Consider the following 18,808-nt stretch of genomic DNA (forward strand, 5'->3'; position numbering starts at 1 on the left):
CAGGCCCCACCCATTTCCATATCTACAGAGCAAGCCACAGGATGAGCAGATCATGATGAATTGTTTGGAACAATGGCAGATCTGATCTCCATAAGATATTAGTGAAGACTGCAATTTTTGGGCTACATGATTCCTTTTCCCTGACATCTTTTTACAAAATGATGAACTCAAAATTATCATTTGAGTTCCCAGCATACTGATAAAGATGGTGAACGACCAGTAATAGGAATAAGCATTATTGCGATTGAAGGACCGTGTCGCCTTCTAGTTAGTCTCAAACAAAAAAAAAAAAGTGCTATTAGGACTATTAGTTTGTGAAACCATGTGTTTAGCCATGTGCCAATGAAATCTTCAGATGCCTACAAGATCCAATCATAACATGATGGTAAAATGGCAGATATCTGAGCAATCTGAATCTAGAAAACCAAACTAAGAGAAGGAAAAAAAGATTTTATACAGTACACTGCCAGCCATTTCGCTAGCCAGAGGAAAATTTGATCCGAGTCTGTATTTCTGCAGCTCAACCGTATTGTGAATCCAAAAACTCAATTCATATGAGCAAAGGGATAATCAGCTCGAATAAGAAAAACGCAGTGATGCTATCAGACTCTCAGGCCAAAGTTCTGTTGAGGAAACTCCCCAAGTCAGTAATACATCCATAATGGAAAAGTCTAGCAGTCAGGTACCCAGGCAGACTGACCGATCTAGTAGAAATTCACCTTAGAATCACTTGAAATAACCAAGTTTGCTTCGACCTGTGATTCGAATGAGCATAGAAGATCTCATCACAGAGCACATTCAGCAGGCCTGGCATCATGCAGATTCAAGGCTTGCTGCGGACCTGTGGTTGGAGAGCAGACTCTACCAAGTCATCAACACAGGACAAAAGAAATCATACAGAGAACTAGAATTCTCTAATTTGAACAGCATTTGATGCAAACCATGTTAAATAGTTCACCTGGGTATCTTTAAGGAAATAGCAACACTCACTTTATCAGAGTTATGGTATCTTATCTGTAATACCTCATACCTGACCACCATCTTTGCAACATATCAGTTGCTAGATCAGTTGACAACTAATTTTCTGTTACTCGACAGTTTCCAGAGTGCTCACCGCAACTTTAGTAAATTAAAGTAGATCAGACAATAAGGGGAGATCAGAAGCCTTCATCGGTGTAGTTGTCATGACATACTTTTCGAGTATGTCGGAAAAATTATGGAGAGTCAAAAACATACAGAAAAACAGGGACAAGGGACATGCTTCAGAGAGACCTTAAAGAATAAATCAGAGAAATATACAGTATACACCATCCTTTCAGGCATCAGAAGCCTTTCCACCTACCCCATATATCTTGAGGCCCTTCTTATGCTACAGATCCTTGTATATCATCAAAGTCGATAATGTGCAAAGCTGCCAAGCATCTTTTGCTGAAACTTCAGGAGACTCAGCTACTGCCGGACAAGGGTGAAAAATGCAAACCGAAAAACATCATGTTAGGTCTGACTGAATTTGCTAAGATAAATCACCAGTCATTGAGATGGAAGGCATAAGCAGAATGCATCAGTAGGGATGCACCATCACCCTTCAATTCCGTTGCAGTAATACTAAGTTGCAACATGCACGATGTTGCATGTCTTTATGATGGTACATTCATAAATCCGAATTGGGTTTGGATAGCAAGAACCTGGCAACTGCCTGATAAAGTTGCTGTTCTTCAAAGGGCTTGGAGACATAATCATCCATTCCACACTTCATGCATTCCTCATATGTTGCCTGAATGACATCAGCAGTCATAGCCAGAATTGGCAGGTGCCACTCAGCCCTTTCAGAACCTTCGTCAGCTTCTCCACATTTATTTTGCTCATTTGCTTTGCTCTCCATTAGCCGAATTTGTCGAGTTGCTTCAAATCTGTGACAAAGGGGAAACCTTGTAATCTACATATCGTGCTCCTATTTTACCTAAATATTTTGATGTTTTGTTAGCAACTTAAAACGAATAGAATTAGCTAATCGGGGATCTCAGTCAGTATTAATGGCTTCTCTTTAAGAAATTGTCAGCAACAGCTGAAAAAAGTACACCAGTTCACTGGTTAACAAAAAAGGGGATATACAGAATCACTTAAAAAAATATCTTACAATCAAATTCCGAAGGTATTTGCAAAACTCTCAGAATTTAGACCATAATGTTCAGTCAATATTTCTGATCATTTAAGTTTTGATTTAGAAGCCTCTGTGGCTGAGCCTACAAGTAATCAAGTAACCAAGTATTACTCACCATCTGTTTCCCACAAAAAAAGACGAGTTATTTGGTACCTGATTGAAACCCATCCTCTATAATATGTGCAAAGCTTGCTGTTAGAGGTGTCAAATGGATTCATGCTGGTTTTGGCTAGTGGCTAATATCCATCCATAAACACAAATTATATGAGCCAATCCAAGTCAAGGCTGTCACAAACAACCACGTAGGCGCCTGGGTAACCCCACTCCAAGGTGTCTGATGCTTTCCAGGTTTCCAGGTGAGGTGGCTACCAAGGTTGGCTGGCACCTAGGCGGGTGCCTGACCATCTATAAGCTGTGTTTCTACAAGGCAGGCACCTATTTATGATATTATTGATCACTTTAAGTTCCAGCCTTCTTTCTTTGTATATTTTATACACTATCTCATAAGTTTGGGATGATATTTTATGAGTCTTGAATGTATTTACATCACAGCCATCCATATTTGGTGTCCCCTCAGGCATCTAATAATAGTCTTCCATCTAGACCTCCATCGATCTGCCTTAACTATTTTTGGTGTTTTTAACATGCTCTCAAAGATATTGCTTGATGCAAGATCATATTATGATTAAAAGTAATTACCTACCTATCATTTATGAAATCATGTTCTCGTAAGTGTTTGTATGAACCAAATATATCTTTTGTGACAATTTGATTATAGAAGACTATCATCTTAATTTTATTATTCTTGTCAAAGATTTCTCAACTCCTAGCCCCCCCTAAGACTGCCTAGGTAATTTGAGAACCTTGATCCAAACCCAAATGGAAGCCAGCTTTATACTTTACACCCATATCAATACTTGTAACAACCCAGAACCTCACCCAAAATGGCTAGTCAGAAGTTATTATTTGAGTTCCTTGATCCTGTATAAGTACCCAAGATCTACCCAGCAAATAACCGATGTGGGACTAAACGCACGCCCGCACTGGTCTGCATATACTCCCCCTGTTCAAGTCCTAACGTCCTCATCAAACTAAGGGTTCAAATCCATTCAAAGCTAATCATAAACACCATGATCGGCCCATGGTCAGCCCCAATGGCTACGTGTTGCAGTGTCCCCTAGTCCTAATAGTTTATGTGCCAGGTCTGCTCTGATACCATTTGTAACAACCCAAGACCTCACTTAAAATGGCTAGCCGAAAGTTATTATTTGAATTTCTTAATCCTGTATAAGTACCCAAGATCTACCCAGCAAATAACCGATGTGGGACTAAACACACGCCCACACGGGTCCTCAAAATACTAAACCCAATAATAACCATGTAGGGTTTTAGGGTCCTTATTGGATATCAATTAGTCTAATTCAGGCTTTGTTTGCCATTATTAGGTGAGGTAAAAGGCTAGTTTAAGGGTAGACCAGCCAAGAGATGAGGAAGAGAGTCATCATTCTGCTGTTTTTTCATTTATTGCATAAATGCTCAATAAATAGCTGTTGATCCTTTCACCATGAGGAAAGAAGAATCTGAGGATACGCTAGAGTGGGAAAGATAAATAACATTTTCTTTTTATTGACATGAGAAAATAGAAAAGAAACACTAAAACTATTATACATGAGGACACATATTATATGATCAGGTCAGCTTTTGGGTATGGTTCAGCATATATCCAAACCCAACACAATAAGTCAGATTCTGAGACCCAAAGCCAAGTAAATAGCCTACCAGGCCTACTCTTCATATTCAATCCCTATATTTCTGGTTGGTTAGTAGATATTTGCCCCCATTGACACCCTAATTTGCTGTATATTTGGAATGAAAATTTGTTTTTTTTTCCTCTTTGATTAAGTGTTAGTCTTGAGTCAACAATTAAAGAGCCTATATACTGTGCCAGCAAATTGTCAACAAGGTACAGGGTACACAGCTTTGTGCCTTGTGTGCTAGTCTATGTATGTACCAAGGGGCTGTTTGGTTGCCTGCAATCGGCACGTTGCAGTTGCAGTTGGCAGAAATTGAATTGTAGGCATCCAAATCAAGTGTTTGGATCCCTGCAATTGCAATTTCAGGCTACAGTGCCCTAAAATTCATAAATTGGGTTGGAGCCAAAATTCGTCACATCAGCTACAAGGAATCTTGTAATTGAGAAAGCCCTTTGGAAGGGGTCTCCTCGCTCCTGTAACTATTCCCTTTCTACTCCATGATATCCTTGTAAACTAAACTAATTCTGTAATGTTATAATAATATTACTATAAATAGCAATGTTATAAGAATATTATAGTATTATAAATTTATAATAATATTAAAATATTATTATCATATTATATAGTGAGTATTCTATTATTATAAATATAAGAATATCATCATAATAATAGTCATATTATATTATACTACTATGATATTATAGTAGTAATAATATGATATTATGAAAATGCTATTATTATTAGAATACCATAATATTATTATAAGCAAGGTCCGTCGTACCGGTATCGGTCGGCGTACCGGTGGCAGCCCGGACCGGTACGTACTGGTTCCGAACCGGTCCCATACTGGTTCTTCAACAATAAACTATCGGTACCGAATTCCACGCTGATCCGGTACCGGTCTCAGACCGGACCGGTACATACCGACCTGTACCGGCCGGTATGGCAGACCATGATTATAAGTAATATTGCTACTATAATACTATATTATGATTATAATATTACAATCTATATATAATAATATAATAATACATAATAATTAGAAGTTATTATAGTGCATATGGTAGATAATATGTCTAACTATTATAGTATCAAAATATTTTATAGTCATTATTTTTATATTGATCAAATGATAATTTACCAGCAATATTATTTTTCTATTATAATTACAAATCATATGATAAATATTATACTCTAATAGAAAATTGAACAATTCAATGTAACAATATTTCTTTCCACATCAAACAACCTAACAACTATAACCATGTTTGCAAGTTTTCAATTACTGACAACAAAATAAGGCACCTTTCTGCAACTACAATTCCAATTGCAAGCAATTGAACTGTAGCCTGAGCTGCATGCAATTCTACTGCAGACAACCAAATGGCCCCTAACTTGTATTTATGTTATCAGTTCTAATATGAATTTAGATAAGCTGATACATAGTGGTACAGGCTTCTACCTTGGCTTCTTGTTTTAAACATGCACCTAACCATCCTGGCACCTTCTATTTCTACTCTAGGTCGTCACGAGCTCTTCCCTACTGAATTTTCCTTTTCTTTATTCATAAAGATGTGAAGGCCAACAGTACATAGTAATGATAAGGATTCATCATAGCTTATTGAAGTAAAGGTTAGAAATGACCATAGCTTAGAAGTTAGTCATATTATTATTAGTATTTGAGCTTCCCAATAGCACTAACATGTCTGAAATACCTAAGTTATAAATATGTCAAAGTAGTTAGTTGTTCTCCTATAATTTTTATCACAAATTTTTAGTCTATCTGTAACACACAAGCAAAATAATTGCACAGTGTTACTTTGCATTAAAATTGCTTGAATTTATAGAATGTGCATGGTAAGCAACAATCAGCACATATAGCGACTTATGATCCTAGATTTCTATAATTAGTTTAAACTGTATTTATTCAAAATGTCCATATATGAGTACAAGACAATCATAACCTATCTGTGTTTGGGAAGTTACGAATCCTTTCATATACTTCCGTTACAATGTGTGCAAGTGTCATCATGATATGATATGCATACCATGTGGGCCTATAACCAGCAGAAACATGATAAGCAGCAATTCGACCCATAGGATAATTAATATGTGCTGGTGGTTACTTATGATGCTTGTAGTTTGCATGTGAAATGTTGTTTGCATTTTTGTATTTCCCTCAAAATGCATGCACCGAGTCCATTTGAACTTGGATCTTACAAAACATCAACCCCTTCAAGTTAGATATGGCCAGGCATCCTATTTTCGTCTAACATCGTGTTCCTCCTATCCATAATCATCCCTCATAGGCCTCCCAGAATCTAATATAGAACTGTACAGAATAATAATTCCACTAGTGCCATAAATCCCAGATTTCAAGGCAACTATACCCCACAAGTGAGCGAGCAGAGAGTATGTGAAAAACATAGAGCAATAATAGAATGCTTGACTCTGAATTTCTATAGAAGAATCATGATGTAAAAACACAATCCCTGAAACCATTCACTTCAAATCTGATTTTAAATCAACACAACAATCATGCTCCAAAACATTAACATAGTTTAAATCTTAAAATAATTGTGTTCAAAAATGTTTCTCTGAAAACTAGTATACCGGCTGTTTAAACAGTAAAAGGAACAGCTAAAATTTTTTGAAGCTGAGGAAACCTGATCTGTTAAACATGCTGAACAGATTAGAGATGGCATTATATAGATGAGAAAAAGGTGCACACCAGATTTATGTACATGGCAACACAATCTAAATAAAAAACCAACAATATATAACTCATCTCAATAGCAAAAAAACTTTATCATACATACCCATCCATTTCTGGCATCTGGACATCCATGAAGCAGGCATCAAACTTGTGTGGCAGTTGGAGGAGGGAGAGAGCATCTTTCCCACTTTCAGCACATTCCACCTTTGCCCCATACTTTTTGAGAGCACCTGCAGCAACTCTGAGATTTACTTTGTTATCATCAACCACCAGTATATTTTTTCCCGCTAGTAGGCTGTGAAGAAAAGCTGGTCCATTAGGCATTTCTTTCCTCCCTTGCTTCCCCATTCCTAATGCATGTTGAAGGCATGCTGCCACTGTGCTTGCTCTTAAGGGCTTCATGATCACTGTATCAACAAAAGACCCAACCTTTGCCTTATCAGATTCAGAGGTCACCAAAAGGATGACCTTGGGCACTTCAGGTATCTGACCACACTGTTTCCACTCCAATAGCTGATCATGTAAGTAGACATCCATTCCAGGAGTCCAGGAGTCTTTCTCAATTAACAGTATGTATGGATGCTTTCTGCATATGCCATTAAAAAAATACATATACAGTAAAATAAGAATGATACTAAAAAAATCCCCAACAGCTCTTAAGGAATTTTCGATCTGTTGGATTGGATTAAAGAACAAGGAGCTGCTCAGTTCGATATGTGCATCTTCCCAATCATTTATGAAATATTAGAATTTTTTTGTTTAAGTAATAAAAATGAACATACAATCATTGATATAGATGCAAGAACAACTGACTCGATGGTTTCAAGGTCACAAATTTATTAAAAAAATGGTGGTCACACAAACAAAGTCCACAGCAAAAAGATGGAACTGACAATTCTCAATATTATCTTGGACAACTTGTGAGATGCAAAGAAAAGGATCGTAAACACATATCGGAATGCTTACCCAGATCTTAAACAACCATTTTGTTCAGATAATGCATTAAGTGTCATCTTGATAGTACTTGCAACTTCAACAGTTATTCCTAATCTCTGTAGATGGTATCTTGTTACAGCACTTCTGACCGGTCGAGCATCAACAAGAAGTGCTTTCATTCCTTTAGTAGGTAAAGACTCAGAAAGAGTTCTCTTTGGATCGCCACCTGCAATTTTCTTGCATCGTTGGAAAACGGCAGTAAACGTGAATGTGCTTCCAACATTAGGGCGGCTAATGAAGTTTATCTGCCCACCCATAAGTTCAACCAGACATTTACTGATACTCAAGCCAATACCAGTTCCACCATAATTCCTAGATGTTGAACTATCAGCCTGCATAAAAGGTGTGAATACCCGATCCTGGGCTTGCAATGGGATGCCAATCCCAGTATCCTCAACACTTACCATCAGAGTTACATTACTAGAATCCTTACTGCAGGGCATCCCACTTTTGCATTTGTCTGACTGGGGCATCTCATCGGAAAGTAGCAACTTAAAATTTTCCCAACTGTTCCTTCTATCAGCAGCTTCTAGACCACTTAAAGTGTTGAATGTGCCATCAGATGGAACCATCATATCACTTAAACATCCATTCAAATCTGTATCAACTTTTGCATCCATCACCTTATTTGAATTCTCAATCAAATGAACTTGAACAAAAATGTGGCCATGTTCAGTAAACTGTGACAAGTCACAAATGAATAAATAAGTGTACAATTGGATGAAAGAATTGATCACAAGACATTTTTTCCTTGATAGCTAACTGATGCCAAGTAAAAAAGTATAGTTCAATTTTTTTGTATTTTCCAAAACTTTTAGTTAGGTAATTTTTAGAATTGGATTTAGGGTACTATTTTAAGTCAAATTGGTTTAAAAGAATCTTATATTAGGTATATGTTGGGTTAGATGGTCATGATATCATTATTTGATTTTTGATTGGTTTAAAAGAATCTTATATTAGGTATATGTCGGGTTAGACGGTCATGATATCATTAGGATTTGATTTTTGATTGTTTTAGGTGTCGTTCTATATAAGGTTATGTGCTATTTGAATTTGTTCTTTTAGGAAATATTTTGGAGATTAGTTACCTGTCTATCAAGAGTCTTAGTTTGTGGAAATCAAGTCATAGGGTTTATTAGGGTTGAATGAAAAGGTATTATATGTGATTTATTTTGAATGATAAAGGATTTCGTTAGGCTAGGATTGGCCTTCTTATATTTCTCTCTTTCTATCTATTTTCTCTTCTCTATTTCTTTATTATTCTTCTTCTCTTATTCCTTCACTTTATTTTTCCTTCCTTTCTACTATTCTCTTTTATTTTTGCTGCTATTCTTCTTCTTCACTGGTTCTTGGCAATGCAGATTGAATTTCCGGGATACTAAATCAGATCTATGCTAGAATAAACTATTTTAACCCTCGGTTGTCCTATGTCAATCTAGTATTAGAGCTAAAGGGTCCTACTTCATTCTTGTAGTCCTTTTTCTTGATCCCTTTCTATTTTCTTCTATTCTTTTCCCTTTTCTTGTGTTATAAAATGAGGACTTGAGTTTCAAAATTGATTATCTTCATAAGCATGTCAAATATGAGAAGATATTTGCCCAATGGATAATAGGTTGACATTTATCAATAATGATATGATGTCAACGACTGTTTTACTACAAAAAACTACAACAGCTTTAGGCATCGAAAGCTCTCTAAGGATGAACTATCGATCAAGAATCAGGAGAATGAAAAAGCTAAAGCAACACTTCATGAAGAGCTTACAATCAATGCTTCTCAATGTGAAAAGCATACGATTAAACTCCCATCACACAAGATGATGCAATTGAAGATAATTTAATTGTGGATACTGCAAATGATGATCTATTTGGTATTTTGAAGGTAGAAGATTGCAATGATGAAGACTTTATGAAGAGCACTCATAATGAGATCAAGTCACAATCCTAAAGGCAATGTCAGAGATAGAACAATACGAAGATCCATTCCTTACTGATTTGTTGGATTCAATGAAGATCCCCATCAGAAGTATTATCCAAAGCTTGTTAATTATCAAGCAATGGACACCAAACCAACCAATGAATGGTGGATCACACTTATGAGTGACATCTTGAAGATTTCAAGGTAATGATCCATACAGTGGAAGCAAATGATGAAGAATTTTAAAAAAAAGTGTTGTTCAATTTTTTGTAATTTTTTGAAACTTTTATTTTGGTAATACTTAGAATTGATTTTTGAGTCCTATTTTAAGAGAATTGGCATAAATGGTCTTTAGATTAGGTATATGCTGGGTTGGATAAGTCATGAAACCATTCGGATTTGATTTTTGGTTGTTTTAGGTGTCTTTCTACATAGGCTAATGTGCTATTTGAAATTTGTTTTAGGAAATATTTTGCTGAGTATTTATTTGCTATCAAGAGGGCAAGCCTTGGTGCAATAGTAAGATTGCTCCATTGATACCTCGATGTCATAGGTTCGAAATGTAGAAACAGCCTCTGCACATACAAGGGTAAGACCGCATACATTTGACCCTCTCTAGACCCCATAGTGACAAGAGACTTGTGCATTACGATACCCTGTTAGTTACTTGCCTATCAAAAGTTCTAGTTTGGTCTATAGAAAGGTCTATTAGGGTTCGATGAGAGAGTAGTGTAAGTGATTTATTTTGAATGAGTGAAGGGATTTATTTAGGTCAGATTTGGCCCTTCTTATCTTTCTATCTCTATTCACTTCTCTATTTCTTTCTTCTTCTTCTTTTATTACTTTTTTCTTTACTTCTTCTCTACTCCCTACTATCCTCTCTTATTTCTGCTACTATTCTTCTTTCTCACTAAATTGTTGATATTATAGATTGATTTTCTGAAGGATATTAAATCAGATCTATGTTGAAATTAGCTTTCAACTATTTGAACCCCTTGCTGTTCTACATCACCAACACATCTAGTCCAATGTTTTGTTTATTTCAAGTTGAATTCCTATATCCACAGCATCCAACACAAGAATACAGATCTCGGTATACAACAACAGATTTTAGAAGTGACAAGGCAAAATAGCAGCAAGCGATGTCACTGAGCCAAAGGGACTACTTTAACTGAATTTCCAACAAGATTTCAAAAAGGACTACTTACTTTAACTGAATTTCCGACAAGATTTGTAATTATCTGTCTAAATCTCCCTGGATCACCCGTGACAATCTCCGGAACTTTATGTGATACAAATACAGCAAGCTGTAATTTGCCAGTACAGAAGTCACAGTGAGAAGGTTGAAGTGTATGAAAGCAAAGTCAGTTAGTGCATTAGGTATAGCATGTACATCAGCATCTCATAAAGCAGTATGGCAAAGAATGTAAAGTATAATAAATTGGAGAACTATGTCGGCTGATCAACTCACAGTTCAATAAGTGCTAAGGGAAAGTGAAAATCACCTCAATACCCTTCTCTCTTGACTTTGAAGAAAATAAAGAGAGAACATCATCTAGGATGGATCGCAGTTCAAATGGCACTGCTTCAATCTCTAGCTTCCCAGCTTCAATTTTTGCCCGGTCAAGCACTTCATTAATCAATGCTATCAATGCTTTTCCACATATTTGGGCAGTTTGTGCATAATCCTTTTGAGTTAAATTCAGATCTGTATCTAAAAGCATGTCCAGCATTCCTAGCATAGACAAAGAGCAAAGTATCATTTAGACACAGATCTCAATTATAAATGACAGTGAAGAAATTATAAACAGAGAGTTAAGGATACCAAGGACGCCATTCATGGGTGTTCTTATCTCATGTGAAACAGTAGCAAGAAACTGCCAAGAAAGAAACAAGAGTACATTCAAGTCAAAAACATACAACCAGCCCATATAAGTGTGAGCTTAGATGAGATTCCAGACCTGAGATTTAGCAACATCTGCAGCCTCTGCTTGGACCTTTAGCTCTTCCATCTTTCGACAATCCTCCCTGACATTGTCATAGCGAGTCCAAGCAGCATACAGTATATACCCTGCTAGCATACAGATTACAAAGACACCAGATGGGGTAGTAATGGCTGACAATGGAATGGGAGGCTTCTGACTGTACCTGTGCAGGACCATCAAGTAGTTACAAAGCAAATTAATCATATAAAAATGTTGAAGGCAGCAAGAATTAATTATTTTCATCTGCTTACCTGCACACCATTTGATGCTTCCTGAACGGATCCCCAAAATCAAGCATGCTGACATGCGAAAGTGGCATAAATCCATCTGGATTTTGGGGCCCGTACATGATCAAGGGCTCTGAAATGTTAGTGACATCATACACATTCACCATTATATCTTGATTACCAGCAAGTTGCCTCAGCAAATTTTCCACAAGCGACTCAACATCAAAGGCGCCACCAAGATATCTGCTAAGCATCAATACATTAAGCTAGTAAAAGAAGAAAGGAAATACTTGCTGAACATAGAGATATACTCAACAAAAGAATTAGAGTAAGAAAATTCTGTTTGCAGTACTCGTTTAGCGGAGAATACACTAAAGAGGGTACAAGGGAATGACCTTTTCTTTTCTTTTTCTTTTTTTTTCTTTTTTTCTTTTTTTTTCTTTTTTTTACGTTGCTGTTTAGCTGAGAGTACAATAAAGAGGGTACAAGGGAATGATCTTTTTTTTTTTTAAACAACATTGAATTTTTCATCTAAATTACTAAAATTTAGCATTCTCAAAATAGAAACAACTACAAAGCCTCTCCCATATTGAAATTAGTAAAGCAACTATGGAAAGAAAAGAAAGAAAAGAAAGAAAAGAATTGATACATGAAGACTAGTATCACCTGAACATGTAGTTTTGATGTTTAACCACAGAAGATTGAGTAATGTATTAATCATGTAAATAATTTGAATTAAATCTTCTACCAACAAAGAGAATAATTTGAGTTAAATCCAATTAAATCCTAAAACTATGTTATACGCTACGTCGGCGGTTTCACACCAAATAGCCTGGTTCGGGGCATGTCGAGCCATACCGGCGGCGGACCAGGACGATTTTGACCTTCAAAAAGACAAACCGGCAAAGGAGGAGAAGAGGGAGAAGGAAAGAGAGGAAAAAAGAGAGAAGGGGAGAGAGGGAGGGAGGGAGGAAGAGAGAGGGAGGGTGGCGGACGGCCGGTAGAGACAGGTGGAGGAGGGGCTCCACCCTCCAGTTCCCCTATTTCATTCAAAATAGAGGTCCCAAAGGGAGACCCCTTTTAATTTCGAAGAGTTTAAGTGAAGTCGGCAACTCCCTTGCCGACTTCACTTAAAACTCTTCGAAATAAAAAAGGGACCCCGACTTCACATAAATTCTTCAAAATAAAAAAAGGGGCTCCCCTTCAGGACCCTTATTTTGAACAAAACAACGGAACCAAAGGGTGAAGCCCCTTCTCCGCCCCTCCTTGGCCCTCCACCAGCCATTTGCCATCCGCCACCTTCCATCTCTCTCTCCCTCCCTCCCTCTCCATCTCCATCTCCCTCCCTCTCCCTCTCCCTCTCTCTCTCTCTCTCTGTTCCTCTCTCCTGCTTTCCCTCTACGGCTCTACCCCACCTTCTCCATCATGTCGGGCCGCGCTTCGCCTTCTTCCTCTCTCCCTCCCTTCCTCCCTCTCCCCTCTCTCTCTTTCTCTCTCCCGTTCTCCCTCTCCCCCACCCTCTGCTGTGTCGGTACAGACTTGGCACGAAATGGCACGGGGCGCACCAAACCATCTCGTTGTGCAACCGATACAGGCCTCGGTAATGGCGCAATGATCTTTGGTTTTAACTATTGTTCAATAAACATCAATAACAATATTTACACTGACCCAGGAAAGGATTGTAGTCACAAAAAGTAAACACTAATAATAATTTATTCCCTTTTTCCTCCTCCTCCAATGCTTGTCTTTTCCTTCTTCCAATTCCTTTTCCAATTAATGGCATATGTGTTAAATGCCAATAAGAAGCAACCTCAGACCACTAACCACCACCCCATGTATCATGCGAGAGGATCACAAGCTTTATCAAAATATCATTTTTCAATATATCAAAAAAAACACCTCTATTTAACACATTCGAATTTGCTAGCTTGCTAGCATCTGCCAAATCTTGCCAGATGATGTGCTTTCTTCAATCGCCCTTACACAACAGAACAACACTTATGCCACCAAAAAGCCATACAACGCCAAAAGAAAGCGGAATGATGGGATGGAATGACAAGAAAGTCTGACCTAGCAGGTTCTTGCGACAAATGGCAGATACAAGGGGAAGACAAAAGAAATATGATTCAAAATGTGGAAGAGGAAAAGATCATGTATAATCTCCAGCATCGTATAGAACATGAACTTGCGGACATACATGCAAGCAAATTCTCTCAGAACAATAATTGAATTATAGCAAGAGGCCAATAGAAAGTTCTTTCTTGGACTTGTGTTAATTAAATTCTACCATGTTAATTATATAATACCCCACCAATACATGCAACAACTTGAAAATTAGGAGCTTTCCTAGAGTCCAATTACTTCTTTATCTGGAGTAAAGATGGTTATGGATTAGAATAAGTACCAGATCCTATAGGGGAAACCCATGATTTATACAAGAAAATAACAAATAAGGAAACAACTCTTGAAAAGTAACAAAAACTAACTGATATTAGAAAAATAAAACAAGTGAAACATATATGACAACCTTTACACAGAAACTATTTACCAGCACAACTTAAACTTAGAACTTTTCACCTGTAATAACAACACTTAACCAATAATACAGAGATTAGAGACAATCTCGAGTAATGTGCAATTAGGAAGACTGAATGATAAAGTGGATGTAAGAACAGTATCTCCTCAGAATCTGATATTCTGCATATATGTAGTCTCAAAAAATGTAAGGCAAGGTATAAAAAAATGCAAAATTTGATAAGTTTCTAATTCTAGAGAAAGTAAAATGGATCATACTAACAAAACATAAAGTGCAGATATCAACTGATGTCCAGTATATTCCTGGGAATGTCTTAATTTCTTTTTCTTTGGCGAAGGGCAATTTTCAACCCAAATAATTGCAGTTAATGAAGTGATTAACATTTATTTCAGCATTATGGTGTCTCATATTTCCAAAATATGCACTGCCTTTTTGCACTTTTGGTATTATCATCATGTTGACTTATCAATCCTTTCTTTCTATCCATTGTATTTGATGAAGTATCTATATTGAAAAAAGTGTTAAGTAATAACTAAACATGTTCTTTGGATGTTTCAGAGAGCAGTATATATTATCAATGATGCTATAGATGTAAAATTGCTATCTACTGCCGCTTATAGAATACAAGAAAAGATAATAATGCTTACAAAATTGGTAGGATCCTTCATCCGTCCATAATGATCATATTACTAACTAACTTGTGTATAAAGTTTGCCTATAAGAGGTTTTTAGCTGCATATACTCTGCATAAGCCACATTCCTATCGAAGGAAATAAATTCTACAAAGGTTTTATACAACGATCATCGAACTAACCCGAATTGAGTAGTTTGGCCTATACGGAACTGAACCAACACCAAGTTAGAATAGTTCAGCAAGTCAGATTGGTTTGATTTATGATCCTCCCACTCACTCACTACACTCAGTGGTTCAAGAGCCTTTGAGGGCTCTCTCATTGCTTTACTGCCAGTTAGCACTCGTTTCCCCCTCTTCGATGCCGGATATTACCGGTAAGCCTCCCCCCCTCTCTTTCTTCCCCTACCATCTTTTTCTCTCCTCAACCTCGAAGACAAGGAGAATGAGAGCGAAATCCTAGAATTTCTCATTTCTTTCTCTTCTCTAACAGCTTCCTATAATGGTGCTTATTGCCTTGAGGTGCCAACAGAAGGCTCCCTCTTCTTGAAAGGCTCCCTCTTGAATGGAGACCGCCATCGTTGGAAGGCTCGCCGTCTTCACCGCCCTCCTCATGGCCTACCAACCTTCACCGGTAAGCTCCCTCTCTCTCTCTCCCTCCCTTCCTCTCTCCCTCCCTCTTCCTCACCCTCCCTCTCCCACTTCCTCTCTCTCTCCCTCTCTCTCCTACTTCCTCTCCACATCCCTCTTTCTGTTTTGGTACATTCCGCAATGGCATGGTATGGGCCCATACCAAACTGGTCACCGGCCGGTCCAAGGCCCAGTACCGGTTTAGCAGATGTTGGTCTTATGATGCAAGTGTTAGGAAAAAATAAATGATTCTGCAGCAGAACTGTAGCTTAGCATAAAACGGAAAGGATATTAAACAAAGCTCAGTAAAAGCTGAGAAAAGCAATCAAGCAACTGTTGACAGCTTTATGGTTCATTACTGCATCAACTTACTTACATTCCATCTTATTATATATCCCAAGTCAACAATCAGCTAGCTACTAAATTTGGTCCTCACTTAGCACCATCTTATTAATTGCTGAAGTGAAGATCTAGTACGCCTGAAGAAGATAAATGGCATTAAAAGGGCAGGTAAACAATAAAAAACCAAATTTCAGCAAGTTATCCCACCCTGCAGTTGCTTCTACACGTTGTTCTACAGTTGCATCTGCAGGAAGACCCGCATGGTACACAGGAAATGTCAGAACCACACCCAGATGGTTGGACCCAAGCAGCCTAAATGGGTTTGTAAGAACAGCCTTGCCGGTAGCCCTAGCCCGTAAGATATTTTCTCGGTCCTCCTATACAGAAAACATAACGAAATGAACAGTCAATAGCCAATAAAATAAGAAGAGCAGCTTTGAGAAGTAACGCAAACCTCTCCAGACATCATATCGAGGGCCTCAATATAGGAGACAGTCTCCTGAGAGAATATCACAGGGGCATACTCATCTTGCACTGGTGATGGCTCCTGTTTCATGGTCTTGATTGTCCACCCTTGCTGACTCTCAAACTTTCCTCTCTCAGAATGAACAACCCGCTGGGCGTATGCCACCCCATTCAACAACGGCCGCTCGAATGCTGTCTTGGCTGTGTAAAAGGCAAATGTCTCCTGAAACCAAAATTCAAAATTAAGAAAGAACAACCCAATAGACAAAATAATCCAACTGCATGCATTTCAGATTATCCACAGTCAAATGAATAAAATCCAAATCCCCCCCCCCCCCCCCCCCCCCCCCCCCCCCCCCCCCCCCCGAAGTATGAAACCAACCAACATAGATAACAATAAAACTAGCAGGTGCTATCAATATCGACCTTTAAATTTCCCGGGAAATCTATGAAAACCTCAACGAAAATTGCACCCAAACAACCAAAAAACGGAAAAAGAAAAACAAATCATAAAACATAAAGACAAAGAAAGAATCTTTCTATCCTTCACTTCTCCCCGACAATTTCAAAATATAAAGAAAGAATGCAAACCCAAAAAATACTATATAGGAGAGAACTCCACAATGAGTAATATCCATCAGTGATGCTATTGACTTCTACATATGAATTTCTATGGAAAATCCAGACCAGGAAAGCAGTAGAACGAGAATAACAGCAGTCCATGGGAGAAACTAAAGGGAAGATATCCTTGTATCATCCCTGACTAACTCAAAAATGGAGAAAACAAACTCAACAACAGTATATAATAATAGAAAAATATAGAGAGAATATATGAAGTAGACCTGATCAATGGCAGATGGCTGCTTCCGGTAGTGGAAGGTGGAGACGAGGATCGCGAGAGCATGAACATGGTTGACGCTCACGGCGAACTGGTCCTGCAGCATCCTTGCCCGCTCTTCGCACATGCTCTCCAGCGCCTCCTCAGCCTTCCTCATGCTCACCGTCCGGATATACCAATGGAGCCCCACCCAGATCCCCACCGACACCACAACCCACACCACCACCATCGCCGTCCGGTTCAGCCACCACCTCCTCCTCCCCCCAGCCGCCGCCATTCCCGCAACCATGTCAACCCAATCCCAGCTTCACTCTCTTCCTCCTTCCTCTCAAACCAACCTCGCTCCACAGAAAATCCCAACTTTTAAGAGCCTTCACTCCTTTGCACTGCACCAAGGGGAGACCTGTAGCATTCTATGCTCCTGTTACTGCTACCACAACAACTGCTATCATTCGGTCATTGATCTGCGAGCTGTGCGATAAAGAAAATTAAAGAAGGAAAGATGGTGGAGTGGGATTCTTACTCCTAGTTCGAAGGCGTGGTCTGAGGCCTTCTCAAAAGAAGAGAAGGGAATGAGACACCCCCGTTCTTCTCTTCTCTCCCTTGGAATAAAAAACTCGGCCGATCTCGGGCATGTCCGGTTGGGAACCGCGCTGCCGTTGGGGATTGGGGACAAAACCAGAGCACGCTCTCCTGCTCTCGGATTAAAAAAAAGACCAAGCGAGCGAAGCCGAGGGGGTGCGACGAAAGAGAGAATATAGCAGAGAAATCTCTCTCTCAAACTCTTTCCTCATGGGATTGCAGCGCATGGAGGGGAGCAAATATTCGAGACATCGCCCTTTTCCGAAGCAGGCAACCAGCTGAATACAATTCATTAGATATCTCCAGATACGCTGCAATACGCTGCAATTATTAAAAAAAAACTTGCTTCCTCTTGCTCTAATATAATACTTTCCTTTCCCTTCTCGCTTCCTCTTGCTTTTCTCGCTCCCGCCCTGGAACCAACCGAACCGGAGAAAACCGCAGTACTTTGGGGTTTTGGCCTCCTCCGAGCTCGGATGGACTGCAAAGACGCCGGATTTCAAAGTTCTCGGAAGCGATCTTGGGTCCGCTCTCAAATGCCGCTGGTTGCCGAGGCCTCGGAGTCAAGTTGGGAGATTCTTCGAGCCAGTCCGTGTTCAGAGCCTCCTTTTCTTCGCATTTTCCGCCATTGTTGCAGCTCTTTGGTTCTACTCTCTTTCTCCTACAGAGAGATCACAAGGCGGAGATTGGAGCTTGAATACTTCCTTCTGCGCTCCAACTCGGATGCTGCACTGCGGTCAAAAAGAAGAGATGCTTCGGTCCGTACTCGGCTCAGCTTTAATGGCGGGAGGGATCGAGGGAGCGCCAGAGCTAGGTTTAGGGGTTATATATATATATATATATATATATATATATCGAGTTAGGGCTCTTCGCTTCTTTTGCTCGCGAGCAGAAGGGCCCAAAAGAATCAGGGTTGGAGATCTCCACGACAGCGACGCCTGACACTGGGAGAAGAAAGGGAAGGGACCGTCACGTGATCTCCTGAGGTCAGAATTACCAAAATGCTCCCATTCCAACTTCTCTTGGCT

General features: G+C 38.9%; 1 protein-coding gene across 1 annotated transcript; it reads right to left on the reverse strand.

Moving 5' to 3' along the window:
• Positions 1 to 1,155: 1,155 nt before the first annotated feature.
• On the reverse strand, positions 1,156 to 18,588 carry LOC103711153 (probable histidine kinase 4). Its single transcript, XM_039118987.1, has 12 exons — positions 17,722 to 18,588; positions 17,203 to 17,640; positions 16,350 to 16,583; positions 16,103 to 16,272; positions 11,781 to 11,999; positions 11,506 to 11,692; positions 11,370 to 11,421; positions 11,050 to 11,279; positions 10,753 to 10,851; positions 7,598 to 8,307; positions 6,735 to 7,217; positions 1,156 to 1,910 (listed from the first exon to the last, which is right to left on the reverse strand). The coding sequence occupies exons 2-12, from the start codon at positions 17,485 to 17,487 to the stop codon at positions 1,652 to 1,654; spliced, it is 2,928 nt and encodes a 975-aa protein (XP_038974915.1). The 5' UTR covers positions 17,488 to 17,640; positions 17,722 to 18,588; the 3' UTR covers positions 1,156 to 1,651.
• Between the last annotated feature and the right edge of the window lie 220 nt (positions 18,589 to 18,808).

Source organism: Phoenix dactylifera, unplaced genomic scaffold (assembly GCF_009389715.1).
Source record: "Phoenix dactylifera cultivar Barhee BC4 unplaced genomic scaffold, palm_55x_up_171113_PBpolish2nd_filt_p 000465F, whole genome shotgun sequence".
Classification (NCBI taxonomy): domain Eukaryota; kingdom Viridiplantae; phylum Streptophyta; class Magnoliopsida; order Arecales; family Arecaceae; genus Phoenix; species Phoenix dactylifera.

Coding starts and splice junctions, on each gene's coding strand:
- LOC103711153 (XM_039118987.1), bottom strand. CDS start 17,487: ATGGTTGCGGGAATGGCGGCGGCTGGGGGGAGGAGGAGGTGGTGGCTG. Junction 11,693..11,780: donor AAGCATCAAATGGTGTGCAG/GTAAGCAGATGA, acceptor GGTCCTGCACAG/GTACAGTCAGAAGCCTCCCA. Junction 8,308..10,752: donor TTGTCGGAAATTCAGTTAAA/GTAAGTAGTCCT, acceptor GACTTGTCACAG/TTTACTGAACATGGCCACAT.